At 55.6% G+C, this 15017-nt stretch overlaps 1 protein-coding gene across 1 annotated transcript; it reads left to right on the top strand.

Annotated features, from left to right (window-relative positions):
* Positions 1 to 1508: 1508 nt before the first annotated feature.
* Positions 1509 to 13910, top strand: Tada1 (transcriptional adaptor 1). The gene is made up of 8 exons (XM_078022229.1): positions 1509 to 1663; positions 4647 to 4738; positions 4973 to 5038; positions 8664 to 8761; positions 9938 to 10147; positions 11282 to 11433; positions 12219 to 12381; positions 12732 to 13910. Exons 1-8 carry the CDS (start codon positions 1590 to 1592, stop codon positions 12882 to 12884), a joined length of 1008 nt encoding a protein of 335 aa, XP_077878355.1. The 5' UTR covers positions 1509 to 1589; the 3' UTR covers positions 12885 to 13910.
* The last annotated feature ends 1107 nt before the right edge of the window (positions 13911 to 15017 follow it).

Below are 15017 nucleotides of genomic sequence, written 5' to 3'. Positions count from 1 at the left end.
TTTTTTTTAAACTATCAAATTAGAAGTGGCTCTAGTATTCATTCTATTAAGCACCTTGTTAGATCAGATGTCTATTGTTTATATCATCTAATAATAAAGGAAAATTTAACTGAGCCAGGTGTGTACAGATGTAGGCATGTCAAACAGGGATCAAAACAAAATCTTGAAGGCTGTCTTTCCTGGTGGGTAGGTGGAGATAGAGGAGTCAGGCCTGTCCTGTTGGACAGTCCCTTTAGCATTCACATATATGTTTGAACTTGACAGAGACCGAAAGTCTCAAAACCAGAAAGGGGGAGATGTGTGCAAAGGGACTGTTTGATGCCATTGCCCTAGAAAGTCAGGTTAGAGTAGCATGTAGAAGGCGGAGAAAGCGAGGGCCCGTGCCAGGTGAAGAGGCAAGTTAGTAGACCCCAGGCAGCCAGGGAGAGCTGTTCGCAGGAGAATAGTAAGGTCACAATTTCTCTGGAGTTTTATGACGCAGAAAGACTTCCTCATTCACCTTTGCATCCCCAACACCTGGAGTGCCAGGCACCGGGAGGAAGGAGCTCACCAGTGGATTCAGTGCCCCCAGGAGAGCCGTGGCCCTGTGGGCAGCAGCAGGCTGGCGGGGCTGGGTGGGGCCAGAGATGAAGCCCGAGAACGTGTAAGTTCCACGACTTGTAGGATGATTAGCTTCTGGCTAGATGTAGGTTCTTGTGAAATTTGGGGAGGCATTTGACAATGGGCACAAGGGCACTTTCAAACACTCCTCATCCGATTTCCTAATTGCATTTGTGGGACTCTACCCTGAATCAACAACCCGAAGCGAGGGAGGGCTCCGTGCGTGAAGACCCTAACCGCTGTGCTGCGTTAGTGGGGACCCGAAGCGAGGGAGGGCTCCGTGCGTGAAGGCCCTAACCGCGGTGCTGCGTTAGTGGGGACCCGAAGCGAGGGAGGGCTCCGTGCGTGAAGGCCCTAACCGCGGGGCTGCGTTAGTGGGGACCCGAAGCGAGGGAGGGCTCCGTGCGTGAAGACCCTAACCGCGGTGCTGCGTTAGTGGGGACCCGAAGCGAGGGAGGGCTCCGTGCGTGAAGGCCCTAACCGCGGTGCCGCGTTAGTGGAAAAGCGGACCACCCGCCTGGGAGTCGGGGAACGGGCCTGGTACTCAAAGGCCACGTCCTAGGACAAGTGACGCCTCCGGTGCTAAAACGCGCCAAGTGAACACAGTAGGCCTGTAGGCCCGGGGTCGTGCAGGCGTCCCGCGGGCAGGCTCCGCAGGGCCGGGAAGCGGCGGCGGAGGAGGCGCCGCCTGGCTCGGCCGGGTGGGGCGGCGGGCCACCTCCAGGCCCCGGGGGCGCGCGCCGGCCGCGACACCTGCTCGGCCGCCCGGGCTCCCGGAGGGACGCGCGGCGGGCGGGCCACGTGACCCGAGCCGGCCGCGCGCCTTCCCGACAGCCGGGCGGGCGGGGCCGAAAACCAGACGCACGTCCCGGGCGCGGCGGGCGGGGCGGGGCGGGCCTGCGCGTCCGGGCGACGCCTTCCGCCCGGTTGGTTTCGCGGTTGCTGGGCGCCGCGGCGGGCGTGCGCGGGCGGGCGGAGCGCGCGGGGCCATGGCGACCTTTGTGAGCGAGCTGGAGGCGGCCAAGAAGAACCTGAGCGAGGCGCTGGGGGACAACGTCAAGCAGTAAGCGCTGCGGCCGCCTCCCGGCCGCGGCGCCGCCCGCCGAGGCCTGCGCCGCACGGGCCGGCGCCCCGGGCTCGGAGGGCCCCCGCGCGGTCCCGGGGCTGCCGAGCGTCGGCCCTGGCGGCGGCCTGGGGCGGGCCCCGGGGGGCGTCCTGGAAGAGGCGGCCGGGGCGGGCTCTGGGGGGCATCGTGGAGGGGGCGTGCTGAAGGGCTGGGCGGCGTCCTGAGGAGGCGGCCCCGAGGGTTGGGGGGCGTCCTGGAGGAGGCGGCCCTGGAGGGCTGGGGGGCGTCCTGGAGGGCTGGGGTCGTCCTGGAGGGCTGGGGGGCGTCCTGGAGGGCTGGGGGGCGTCCTGGAGGAGGCGTCCTGGAGGGCTGGGCGGCGTCCCGGAGGAGGTGGCCCCGGAGAGTTGGGGGGCGTCCTGGAGGGTTGGGGGGCGTCCTGGAGGAGGCGTCCTGGAGGGCTGGGCGGCGTCCTGGAGGAGGTGGCCCCGGAGGGTTGTGGGGCGTCCTGGAGGGCTGGGGTCGTCCTGGAGGAGGCGGCCGGGGCGGGCTCCGGGGGGCGTCCCGCAGGAGGCGTGCTGTCTGCCCAGCACCGCCGCCGCCTCACCTTCTTAGCCGCTCTGTGATGGCGAAGTTGCGGGCTTGGGTGCCGTGTGTGATCTTCCGAGGTTCCTTCGTGTGTGAGTTTGGGGTGGCAGTTGATTTGATTGTCGAACTTTGACAAAGGTAGAATGTGTCACGTGTGTGGGCAGCACCTGGCCTTCCCCACACGGTGTTCTCCTTAAGGCTTTCGCATTCGCGGTTGTGGTCTAGACTCTGCTCATTTGATGATCCCGCCTTGGGCCAGTTAGGCGCTTTTGGTTTGCCCGCACGGATAAGGGGTACGTTTCCTGGGCCCAGTGCCGACTTCGCTGGTTTGTCTAGAATCTTACAAATATTTGAAAGTGTTCATTTTACCCGGCACCAACTCAGAAGGACCCAGACTCGGAAGGACCGGGCCGGCCGGTGTGAGGGACCTCAGCCCATGCAGGTGCCCTCCATTGTCCCCCCAGGAGCCCAGCAGCGTTGGGAAGTTGGCGCCCTGTTCTGTGCTGAGGGCCAAGGCTGGGTGCTGAAGCGGGATCTGGCGGTCCTGCCGTGGCGCTGTTATGCATTTGTGTTTCAAGCCCCCACCCCGCAGTGGCAAGGGTTGGACTCTGAGTGCGCTGCCCCTGAGCCACATCCCCACCGCCTTAAGAACCTTATTTTGGAGAAGGTCTCAGGGACGTGCTTCAGCTTGTGCTCTCCCTGCCTCGGCGCCAGTGCGGGTGGCCGCGGGGCCTCTGGTTGGGGCCTCTGGTTGCACAGTCTGCCTTGCTCCAGTCCAGCCCAGGTTCCCTCCAGGGCCCTTGGCTTTGCTGTGTGCAGCTGCCCTTGGAATGTGATCCTGGGTGTGGGTAAAACAAGGTGCGCTGCGCTGTTCACCCAGGGTCTGCGGGTCCTCCGCACCTGGTGGAGTCCGACTGTGGCCGTTCCAGAGGGAGGTGGACTTCACTAGCAGACTCAGCTTGCCTAGTAATGGTGGGGTTCGTGTTCCCATAGATGCCGCGTCTTGGGGGCCCTTGGCCGCAGCTGCTCTTGGCCTGCCCGTGTCTGTGAGCACTGCCACCTCACCCTTGCCTTGAGGACAGTGACTGGCTCCCTTCTGAGTGTGGTGCAGCTGCCATCCCTGTTGCTCCCCGAGTCAGCACAGGGTGGGCCTGGGGAGCAGCTCTTGGGTTCTGAGTGGCGCTGGCTGTGGGGCTGGGAGGTCGGCCCTGGAGAAGAGAGCCTGGGAGAGCCACGTCTTGGTCCTGGAAAGCGCGCGCGCTCCTAAAGGGCTGCATGGCCATCTTGTCGAAGGCGGCCAGGGCTTTCGCACAGCGGGGCTCTCCTTCCGTCTCCTGTTAGACTGCGTGAGACAGGACCTCTGGTTTTCTGCAGAGCTTTATTGTACTCACTTCTTTATTGTTCCTGTCCTTCAAGAAAAACATGAATGTGTCTACCCTTGTGAAGTTGCTAGTGACCTGCTGAGCGGGGTTATCAGTGAAAGGTGTCAGGTAGAGCTGAACGTGTTCTGCTGTTGAAATAGGCTCCAAAGTGGCAGTGTTATAGGTTATGTGTCACTTTAAGACTGTAAAGGTCCTGGGTTTCCGTCCTGCCTGCGGTTGACCCCCAGGGCGCTGAGCCTCACTTGGGAAGCCTCTCTTTTCCTGAACTCAGATGAGCTCTAGAAGATAGGTAAGCTTGAGTTGAAAGTGGTGAGGCATTTACTGAGCCATTTTTAAAATCCCGTTCCATGAATAAGAAGCCCCCAAACAAGAGTTGTGGCCTGGGAGACTGGAGTCCCTCCTGTTCCCATGGTGCTGAGGAGCAGAAGGCGGAGGCGTCCCCTCCCTGGGGTTGGGTCTGGCTTCCTTACCTCCAGGAGCTTCTGGGGGTGAACCTCAAGCGAGGCAGATGAAAAGGCAGGGCACTGCCCCCAGGAGGTGCCAACAGCCACCCGCTCTGCCCAGCACCTGTGGATTTCCGTGAACCGTGGGTGGATGTGGGCTCTGGGCGGAGGTCCTGTGAGTGGAGTCCGTTCTGAGACCCCGGCCGTCCCTGTGGAGGAGAGCATTTCCTGCTTGGTGCTCTTGATTTCAGGGGCTAAACAACAGAAGCTGGACTCCTCACAGTATGGAGGCTCAGGCCCAGGGGCGGCATCCATCCGCTGTCCCTGTCTGGAGGCCTGTCACGTTGGATTTGGGCCCCACCAGTGGTCCCCCTTAAATCCCCTGCTGCCTTACAGGCCCTGTCTCCAAGTGGTCACTCTTGGGGTGTGGGGTTGGGGCTTCCATGTGTGATTCTGAGGGGACAGTCCAGCCAGCAGTGCCAGGGAGTGCGGAGTTTCTCCCCGGGAGTTGGCGCAGGCGGGTGTCCTGGGAGGGCAGCGCGGGTTCTTACTGCCCATTCTCCTCTGCAGATACTGGGCCAACTTGAAGCTGTGGTTCAAGCAGAAGATCAGCAAGGAGGAGTTTGACCTGGAGGCCCACCGGCTGCTCACACAGGACAATGGTACGGTGATAATACGGGGGTTATTCTGCTGTTTGGATGTCTTCCCAGGTTTGCAATAAATTAAGGACTTTTCACTTTTTGAAAAAGAAAATTTTGGCCTTAATAGCATATGAAATCATCTTGAAATGTGGTGCCTGGAGTGCAGGGTGGTGGGGGATCTCGGCCGCAGAGCCGGCTGCGCGTGGAGCCCTGTGCGTGGGCGCTGGGGTCTGACCTGCTGGCCTTCCCTTGCAGTGCATTCTCACAACGATTTCCTCCTGGCCATCCTCACGCGCTGTCAGATTTTGGTCTCCACACCAGGTAAGGAGTGGCAGTGCTCCAGCATGTGCCCAGGAGCCCTGGGTTTCCACCACCTCTAAGCCACGTCCGCATTTGCAAATGAAATGATCTTTGAGCTGCTCTGGAGAAGTTTTTCTCACAAAGGTGCAAATTCTTACCTAGAAACTTTTTTCCTGCCTCATTGGTAACCGCTGGTCTTGCCTCAGCGGTCAGCCGCGGTTCAGATTGCACAAGGAAGTGAGCAGGCCGGAGAGGCTGGGAGGTCGGGTGGGGGACAGGTAATAACATGTGAAATCATGGGGTGGGGGACTGTGGGCACTAGGGAGCTGGGCTCCACCTGCAGGCTGGGGTGCTTGCTGCTCCTGGAGGGTGGGGCTGGGGTGCCTGTTGGCTCCTCACTTCGAGAGCCGCAGGTGGGGGCTGGTGAGAGTCAGCCTGCAGGGTTGTGTTCAAGACACTGACCCCTGAGACAGTGGAGCTGAAATGGCCGACTGTTGTAAGGTACCTCTTTGGGTATCTTATTTAATGAGGCAAAGCTCCCCTCGTGACTGAGGTTGGCCTGGAAGGCACCTCCTGACTGTGTCCATCAGTTGGTTTATCTTTCAGCATCTCGGTGGCCTGTGTCTTACCAAGAAGGACTGGTATTTGTGTTGTCCCCCTTCAGGTTGTGTTCCTTGGAGGGTAAAGAGTCCCCAGGCCGTCTCCAGCTGACGCCTGCCCTCCCCAAGCGCTGCACAGAAGCTTCAAAGGGTCCTTGTCCCCCCGCCCCCCCACAGCCCCTGTGCCACCTGCGTGTCTGATTCGGCACCCTCAGGGGCAGAAGAGGGCTTTAGCCAGATGTTTTACACCCAAAGTGGATGAGATAGTTCATCTGCTTTGTTGCTCATCATCTGCTTTGAGCTGAAAAGCCAGCACTGTCGCTCTGCTGTGAAGTGCCGCCACCACAGGTCAGCGGCCTGCTGAGAGGGGAGAGCCCTGGTTGGGAGAGCCCATGGGGTCCAGCTGGTGTGCTGCCAGCCTCCGTCACATGAGCAAGGACTTGCAGGTTTTCAACTTCCACATCCACGTCTAGGTGTGCCCTGTGAGTTCCCAGGAGAGCCAGGGGAGAGCAGAAGAAGGTGCCGGACAAACCTAAGTGGTGTCAGTGTAGGAGCCGGCTTCAATTACCTAAATCCAGTTAGTTAAAACTTGACATTTTTGCATGTGTTTAACTGTTATTTTAAAATAAGAAGCTTCCTCTTTGGACTGAAGAGTATATTTCGCTTGCACGCTCAGTATTGATTCCTTTAAGACGAAGGGATGCTGGCCAGCAGTAGAGACGTCTCAGTGAGGATGGTGCAGTGCGTGTGCCTGCCCAGCGGCTGTGGCCGGGCTTCTGCTTTTCTGAGGCAGGCAGGAGCAGTGACTGAGCCGCCATGTGTTGGTGGCTGCAGCCTGAGGACCCTGCGCCTGTCCTGGTCAGTGTCACAGCACGACGCAGGGCAGTGAGGCTGCTCTTAGAGATGAGGAACAGCTTCAGAGAAGAGAAAACAGAACAGAAACCCAAGACTTGGCTGAGGTGCTGTCCCGCCTGCCAAATGGAGGTGCTGATCCAAACCAGGATCTACGCTGGAGAAGCCCCCAGCCAGGGCCACGCTGCGCGTTCTTCGTCCTCAGCCCGAGCTTGTCCGCCAGGTGCAGGTCCAGCCTGCGCCTTCTCCACCTGTCCAGCACTTGTCCTGGCCAGTCCACCCTCTCTCACCAGGAGAAGCTGACCTCATCATATTAGACCTGGGTGTGTGAAGGGTGATGGACAGGAGGGCCTGACTTCCCAAGAGTCCTCTTTTAACGAGGAACCTGGATATGTTTTCCCCCAAAAGTTATAAAAACTCCTTTTTTCCAAAAAAGAGCATTTACTGGGTCATGGGTGTTTTTTTTGTTTAATTCTGGAGGCACTTTTCTCGGTGCACTCTGAGGAGCTCCTGCTGCTGGTGTTCGCATTGAGCTCTGTTCTCTCGTAGCTTCGGTGGCACAGAAGGTGCCGGGAGCCGCCCCCCTCGCCTGCCCAGCCCGCTGGCCTCCTGCTTGCCCCCTCACGGGGGTTTGCCCGGGGCGGCCACAGTCTGACGGCGTGCCTCTTCTCCCTTCGCCCTCTTGCTTGGGGTGTCCCCAACCCTTAACTGCTGCCTTTCTGTCAAGTTCCTTTTTTTTAAAATTCCTTTATTTACTTATTTTCATGCGTGTGAGGATGGAGCCCAGGGCCTGGCACTGCCGGGCGAGTGAGTGCTGTACTGCGGAGCCAGAGCCCCAGCCCCTCCAGTCCCTTCTTTGATTCAGCATTTTTTACGGCGTTCTCCTCCTCTTGGACGTGGGTCTCGGCCTCTGCCGGTGCCAGCTCTATAGGACCTCTGTTGTTTGCGTGGGTAGCTTGGTCGACTTACGGTGTCCAGTGGCTTGGATGTGGTCTGTCCGCCAAGGGCTCACTGTTAGTGGTGCTCAGTGGAGGTGTGCCTAAGGTGGCACCCTCAGGACGTGGGGCCTGGCCAGAGGCCCTCAGTGGTTGAGGGAGTGGCCTCAGAAGGGCGGAAGGGAGCTGACGGGACTCCTGAGTTCTTGAGTGCTCTGGTGCCTCGTGACCTCTCTCTTGCATGTGCTCCTGCCCTTGGCCATGCGCTTCTCTTAAGAGCTAAGCTGATGCTGGAGCCATGCCCTGGGGTCTCCAGAACTGTGGGCCAAATAAACCTTTTTCTTTGTAAAGCAGTTTGCCTTAGAGATTTTATTATAGTGATGAAAAATGGACTAATACAGTGTATTACCAAGCAGGGTCCAGCATCTGGTGATTTGTTGTCCTCTTCATTATAAGAGTACAGTGTGTGATGGCCAGGAGACTACTTTGGAGAAAGCTGGTGGGAGTTCCCCAAATCAGTGTACAGAGAGCTTTGTTCTTTGTGCTGGGCCCGAACATCTGCAGCAGCTATGGTAGCCAGTCCTGGAAGTTTTGTTCAGTGTGCCTAGAGAAGAGCCCTCTGTCCCTCCTTCCTCCTACCACCCACCCTGCCGTGCCCTGGGCCCGGGAGTGAGTGGGGCCCCCACACTTGGTTTGGGATGTTACCTCCATGGTCTTGAGATGGTCAGTTTTTGAATGAGCGGCTAAACATTTGTTCTGGGCTGTCCTGGGTGCAGGCCTTGGTTAGTTGGTGTCCTTGCCTCCTATGTCCACTGGCCCTGTCCTCCCCTTGCCTGGCACGGTGCTGTGCCCTCGGCCACTGCCTCCTCCCTGCTGGCTTCTCGCTCTTGCTGCCCCTGCTGGGTTCCACTGCTCCTGGCAGGAGAGGAGATGTGTGCTCATGCTCAGCTCACAGGGCTGGAGGTCTGTCCTGCCTTTACAGTAATGCCCCAAGGGACGAACGCCCAGGAAATACTAACTAAAGCAGAAAAATCACATTTGTCTTCCTAAAATATTTTTGGTTACGGCTAGAAAAAAATGTGATTTGAAGTGTCTATAATTTTGTTCAGGAAAGTAGAAAGAGAAGATCCAAATTTGAGCATTCATTCATTCCTTATTTTCATTACGTGAGCTTCCATGCTTTAAAATTCCAAGTGAAAACAGACCCGCAGTAGGCATCGTCGTCGCTTTCACTCACGATTGCTGTTTTCTGTCTCACAGAGGGTGCTGGATCTTTGCCCTGGACGGGGGGATCTGCGGCCAAGCCTGGAAAGCCCAAGGGCAAGAAAAAGCTCTCTTCTGTTCGCCAGAAGTTTGACGTAGGTCTTCCCTCACAGTGACGGCTGGTCATGACTCGAGTGGCAGTGTGGTGACCTGGCTCTATTTGAAATGAACATTTCAGAACTGGTGGGAGGGCTGAAGAAAGGGTGTGGTTTAGGGAGGAAAGGGTCTCAAGACTGTGGTCTGTTACTTCTCCAGGGTTAATAGGTTCTCACTCATACCCAAGGGTTTCCCGGGTTGAGGGCATCCCGGGTGGCGCTTAGCAGCCTGGAGGCCCCTGCAGGCCCCTGCAGTGCCTGCTTGGGCTCAGCCTCTTTGCTTATAAAATTCGTAACTGTTTGAGAATATTTGGAAAAACCTGTATTTTTCAAAAAGTTTATCTCTAGGGGAATAAGTTTTTGATAATGTCCTCCTTTGAGGTTGGCCTGGGAAGTAATCATTTTGTCGACTAATATCACCAAACATTTATTTCTCCCCCTTGTATCAGTAACAGTGTGCACTCTGGAGGGCCTCAGCATGTCCAGAGGCACACGGGGTTCACATAGGCCCATTCACTGTGGAGTGCAGTTTTATGCTTAGGAAAAGGAAAATCGACAGTGGTTATTTTTATAATAGAGGCTTGGAGCAGGAACACTGCCTTCAGTGCAGGATCTGGGCGTTAGCCAGAGCTGCCAGGAGCCTGTCTCCCAGTGATGGTGGACAGTCCTGAGGAAGGCTGAGTGGTATGAACGAAGGGAGACTGAGAACATCGACTCGGGTAGTGTGGCGAGGCCGAGGCTCTGTTGAGAATTGTAGTAGACAGCAACAGTCGGTAGGCGGCGCTGTCTCAGGCGTCTTCAGGGGGCTTGTTACTGGGTCTGCCATTGGCCAGCGAGGTGGAAGGCCAAAGGGCGGTGCTGAGAGTTCTCTGCTCTTTGAACATAACTTTGTGTCCTGTTTGCTCCTGAGTTGTGATCTTTAGCACAGGACCATAGAGCATGTGGCCACCATGGTCCTTGCTGAACAGAAGGAACTCTGTGGCCAGTGTCCCTGAGCTCACGTCTCCATTGTCCAGTGTGATGGGCCCGAGTGTGTGATTATTTGTGAGTCACTGTTTTTTTGCCACTGTCACGTTTTGGTGGCATTCATTTGAAGGGTCTCGGGTCTAAGACATGGCTCCCTCTTGTGTGTCTGCTGCTGTGGTGACGAGTGGCCCTGCATCCTCTGTCACTCAGCATAGATTCCAGCCCCAGAACCCCCTCTCCGGAGCACAGCAGTTCGTGGCAAAGGACCCCCAGGATGACGACGACCTGAAACTCTGCTCCCACACGATGATGCTTCCCACGCGCGGCCAGCTCGAGGGGAGGATGATCGTGACGGCCTACGAGCACGGGCTGGACAACGTGGCCGAGGACGCCGTCTCAGCCGTGGTCTATGCGGTGGAGGTTGGTGTGCTGCCGGCAGAGGGGCTGCGGGTTGAGCGTGAGGCGCTCCTGTGTGTGGCAAGTGACGCTGTCGCCGAAGAGCCGGGCGCCACCTTGGTGTCAGAGAGCCGTCTCTGTCACATGTCACAGTCCAGAGAACTGTGCCATTGATGGACGGGCTCTTGGGAAGCTCGGGTAGGGCCTAACACTTCTGATCTGATGTGCAGCGCTGAGGGAGTGGTGTCAAGGACGGAGTGAGGCCAAGGGCCTCTGCGTGTGTAGCACGCTGGGCGTGGCGTCGGAGTAGCAGAGGTGCCTCGCACGCTAGCCCATGCGTCCATTTACTTATCTAGCTGTTTGACAATTACACGTTGTACTGTGACCTGGAGGTGCTCAGGGAGCACTGGGTAATTCCTTTCAATTCCTGAGCCCCATTTTCCTCCTCTGTACATCAGAGATAACCACAGCTGGCTCATGAAGTTACAGACAGTCATGGGTTCTCTGTGAAACCCGTGTTGAATCACGTTAAATATGACTTGATAGAAGATGGTCCTCCTGGTGTAAGGGAACACCCTCCCAGGTCCGGCTCACCTGTTAGTGACCATAGGCTGGCGTAGTTCTACATCTATTTTCATAGTCATTCTGCAACCTTTCCTCATACACTTGGCTCTCACAGAAGAAGTTAAATACATAGTTTTAGAAAGGCAAAAAGAAATTAAATAGACATTGTTTGTGTCTACTTCTCTGAGAGATCCTATGTTTGTTTCTGTGGCTTTTGAGAACACAGGTTCTTTTCACGTAAGGATCGTATAACCAGTAAATATTAGATCTTGAAACTTTTCCTCCCATGTTAAACCAAGTCTCCAGGTAGCTTTAAAAATAAATTATTTATTGAAAATCATTTTTGAGAGAAACGAGCCAATTTAGAGTAATGAAAACTTTAAAAATTCATTGTAGGGCAAGACCATTTTTAAAGGGAACTGGATGCAAATGCGCGTGCCCTCCTCCCCGTGCCGCTTCTCTTTAGAGCGGCTGCTGGCTCTTGGCTGACCACTCACGCGGTTCTGGCTTGTGCCGGCCAGTCCCACACTCTGCAGATGGTCATGGAAGCCGTGGTCTGCTCTGAGGTGGTGGTGCTCTCCCTCTGCTTTTCAGAGCCACCTCAAAGACATACTGACGTCAGTTGTGTCCAGAAGGAAAGCGCACCGGCTGCGAGATGGCCACTTTAAGTATGCCTTCGGGAGCAATGTGACCCCACAGCCGTACCTGAAGAACAGCGTGGTGGCCTACAATAGCCTAATCGAAGGGTAAGTGCTTTCTCGCGATTCTCCCTCTGCCCCGGCTTGTTGGTGGCAGACCTCTCGCCAGGTCATTGGTCACTGGGTTCCTGTAGTGTGGCAGGAGTTCCGCCCACTCTTCGGTTCTGTTCTCTTCAGTCTTAGGCTCGCAGGCCATCCAGCGAATTACTGTCATTTTTATCAGTTCCAGGGTCGGGCTGCTGCCTGGGGTCTGTTGTGACCCTCTCTCTGCTGTGTGGTGGAGTGTGGCTCCTTGGGCAGCACCCGCCTGGGGGCAGTGGCCCTGGGCCACAAGTGATGGTTCTCGTCTGATGTCATTCTGCCACCTGTTTGGGATTTTCACTGAAGTCATGCTTCTCTTGACGAAAACAGAAAGTGGCTCCTCGTGGTGGGCTGCTGGCCAGGGCGTGGGGGCTGCTCTTGCTGGATGCTGCCCGCTGTCCTGGTGTTCCGAGGAACCGCGCTCTTTCTCCAGCTTCTCTGACGTACACATCCCGCCCGGCTTCTCGGCGCGCTGCCTGGGCAATTTTGGAAACGCGCAGCCCTGTGCTGGCCAGCGTCCCCTTTCGCGGTCTCTTTCTCTTTCAACTGAAAGCTCCTCAGGGCAGGAGACAGTCTGGCTCAGCCCCCGAGCTAACTCAGTGCGAGTGTGCTGGTGTCCAGCCTGACGTGGGCACGGATGGGTTTCTGTGGAGTTGAAGGCAGTTGTAGGGAGCTGTGGCCTGGCCAGCCCCTCTGTCCATCGGCGGGTTGTCTGTGGGAGATGCTGGGAGTGTTTCTGCTATGTCTTTCAGCCCTCCGGCTGTGTCCACTCCCTGTGCGGGTCAGAACCCGGCTGCCCACCTGCCCCCGGACGCTGCTGAGCAGCAGGCCGCACTCCTGCTGGCCTGCTCTGGGGACGCGCTGCCTGCGCCCTTGCCTCCAGTGAACATGTACGACCTCCTTGAGGCTCTGCAGGTAACTCTCGGCTCCTCGGGTCGGACAGGCTGGCGGCTTTTCAAGTCTGCGGAGTCGTGTGCTGGCTTGTTTCTACTTCTTGGTTCTGTTTTTCGCTTTTTGTTTATTATTAAATTCCTGATTTACCTCCCTCATCCTTGACCTCTCCAAAAAAAGGAAATGGCGTGCTTGCCGCTTATTCAGAACTCGGCGGTGCCTCGTTCCTTTTTGTCTGACTTGGGATGCATTAGGCTCTCGTTCAGGTTCTGGGTAGTGTCCTGTCCGTGGTGTGTTGACGTAAACCCATTCTCTATGTTGGAAAAGTAAGCCTGCTGAAGGATAACCGGAGACTGCTGATGTTTGATCCCCAGGTACACCGGGAAGTCATCCCTACACACACCGTGTATGCCCTCAACATCGAGAGGATCATCATGAGGCTCTGGCACCCGAATCACGAGGAGCTGCAGCAAGACCAAGTCCACCGCCAGCGCCTGGCGGCCAAGGAGGGGCTTCTGCTCTGCTAAGTGCGATTGGAGGGTGTGGGGTCCTCACGGGTCATTGCTTGCTGAAGAGGGCATGTTTGGGGTCCGCATTTCGAGGCTGAAGTGTGGAGTGTACATATAACCTTTCCTATGGAAATGGGACAGTGAGTGTGTTTTCTGTTGCTGCTGCAAGGCCATTCGTGTAAATACAGGCCAGTTACGTCTGCGTGTCTGCGTGTTCCCAGGTACGGGGGCAGGCATGATGAAGTCCTGTGCCTGGAGAGGACGCCTGTCTGAGGCCCTGTGTAAGATGGACCATCCTAGAGTGTCCCCTCGACTGGCAGGACATTCTTGTGTTCTGTGTCTGGCCAGATAAACTTCTACACTCTTGCTTTTTGTTGGTATAACCTATCCAGTGTTGAAACTCGGACACCTCCTTTAGTGAAGGGTTTAGTTTTTAACACCTTGAGGTAGCCTCCAAGCCATCCACCATTTCAGCTCCACAGAAAACGTGACTTGCAGATGCTGTGCTGTTGGACAAAATTAAGCCCAGGCAACCCACCCTCTTGGACGCAGTCTGCTTTAGAAGACGTCTTCCTGCGGCTTCGTTTGTAGGATGATTGGCAGGTGCTTCTGTTAATGATCCTTAAAAGGTGTCTTGCTATAGCTAATCTGTAATATGACCAGAGGTGACTGAAGGCACGTCTACTAATTATTCCTATAGAACACGTTTTAAGAAATCTTACAAATTGGATTTATGGTTGTTAATTCTCTTTGTAGGAAATATCTATTTCTACCCTTTTAAGTGCTAAATTGAAAATAATCCACTGACAGTGTTACTGAAAACCATTTTGTTTTCTAGAGATATATATGCTTTTTACTCAATAGTGTTGATGGACAAATTAGACTGTAGGTGGGTTTGTATAGGACTGAGGAATGGATGTATGGGTATGTGTATATAGTTCATACGTCTGAAGCTCTGTATTTGATTTTGTACTTTAAGCGTGACAAATGTTTTGGCAGAAAACCTTTTTGTTGTTTATTAAAGTAAATACATAAGGAAAAATATCATACAGAAATAGTAAAGCCCTGTTTTGTGAGATCTTGGCGGAGACTTTTCAGAGTGTACTAGACGAGAAAGACTGAAGGGCAGGCTCCCGTTAAGCTCTACCATTTCTCTTTTGTGATGTTTTTAACACCAAAAAAAAAAAAAAAAAAGGCAGCTTAGTTTCAGCTTTTGCATAAGCCATTTAGAGTACTCGGTAAGGCAGGACTCTTGACTTTTTAGAATCTGGAAGAATCTGAGCTGATTCAGAAGTGAGTATGGAGGTTTTGTTTGGGACTGCAGTACCCCGGGCCTCCGCTGCCCAGGAGCATGCCGGCGTCCCCTGTGCTCCCACATGGAGACGCAGCCAGGAGCCGCTGTCTTTCTGCCATAGCCACAGGGCCCCGTGGAGCCTGTGCACAGCAAACTCAGGATGCCACTGGACCTGCTCCCTGTGCTTCAGGTTCATTTCTGCGCTGATATAAGAACGTCTGCCTCCGTGACAATTCTCAAGAGGACTCCAAACTGGGAGGTGGCAGTGAGGTAAGGCAGGAAGACAGAGTAAACGGGGTTTCAGGAGAGCCCCTCAAAGGGAACCTTAGTGCCAAAGACCGGCTCCACCCTGCCACCTGTAGCTGGAAGGTCCCAGGGCGTCTTCTGCAGTTACCATCAGGAGTTACTCAGAAAACAGTTCAGTGGGGGAAAAGCAGCCAGAGCCCAGGTAGCTTCAGGAGGATCCCAGCGACTTCTCCTGTAGGACTATGGATGAGTCTTTGCTGCAGGTGTGCACACTCGAGGCCTGCCTTTTCCAGGGTGAGGAGGGCTGGTGTGTGTGCCAAACACTCCCTTGCACTGACTGGTCGCCGACCTTCCCGGATTTCCCAAGGGTCTTCTCAGTGCTTGCTTTCCACTGGCCACCTGTCTTACTAGGTCTGACTCAAAATGGCCCTGGGAGGAAGGGTAATAAAGCAGCCTTAGGGGTCAGGCTTGGCCAGTGTGGCCAGCAGAACAGTCCATTTAATTGAAGGTTTAAAAAGGAAAAACACTGTCTAGATGATTCTTGGAGAGCAGATGGTACATTAACAGGGCAGGACTCATTTTACACAGGATAAAGGGAACTACGGGCCCAT

This window comes from Ictidomys tridecemlineatus, chromosome 10 (assembly GCF_052094955.1).
Source record: "Ictidomys tridecemlineatus isolate mIctTri1 chromosome 10, mIctTri1.hap1, whole genome shotgun sequence".
Lineage (NCBI taxonomy): Eukaryota > Metazoa > Chordata > Mammalia > Rodentia > Sciuridae > Ictidomys > Ictidomys tridecemlineatus.
The sequence above is the reverse complement of the archived record's forward strand: the minus strand, read 5'-3'. Positions and strand labels throughout refer to the sequence as shown.

Excerpts from the sequence above, each read along its gene's own strand:
- Tada1 (XM_078022229.1), top strand. The coding sequence starts at position 1,590 with ATGGCGACCTTTGTGAGCGAGCTGGAGGCGGCCAAGAAGAACCTGAGC. Across the intron at positions 10,148-11,281 it reads CCGTGGTCTATGCGGTGGAG|AGCCACCTCAAAGACATACT; the intron begins GTTGGTGTGCTG and ends TCTGCTTTTCAG. Across the intron at positions 12,382-12,731 it reads ACCTCCTTGAGGCTCTGCAG|GTACACCGGGAAGTCATCCC; the intron begins GTAACTCTCGGC and ends TTTGATCCCCAG.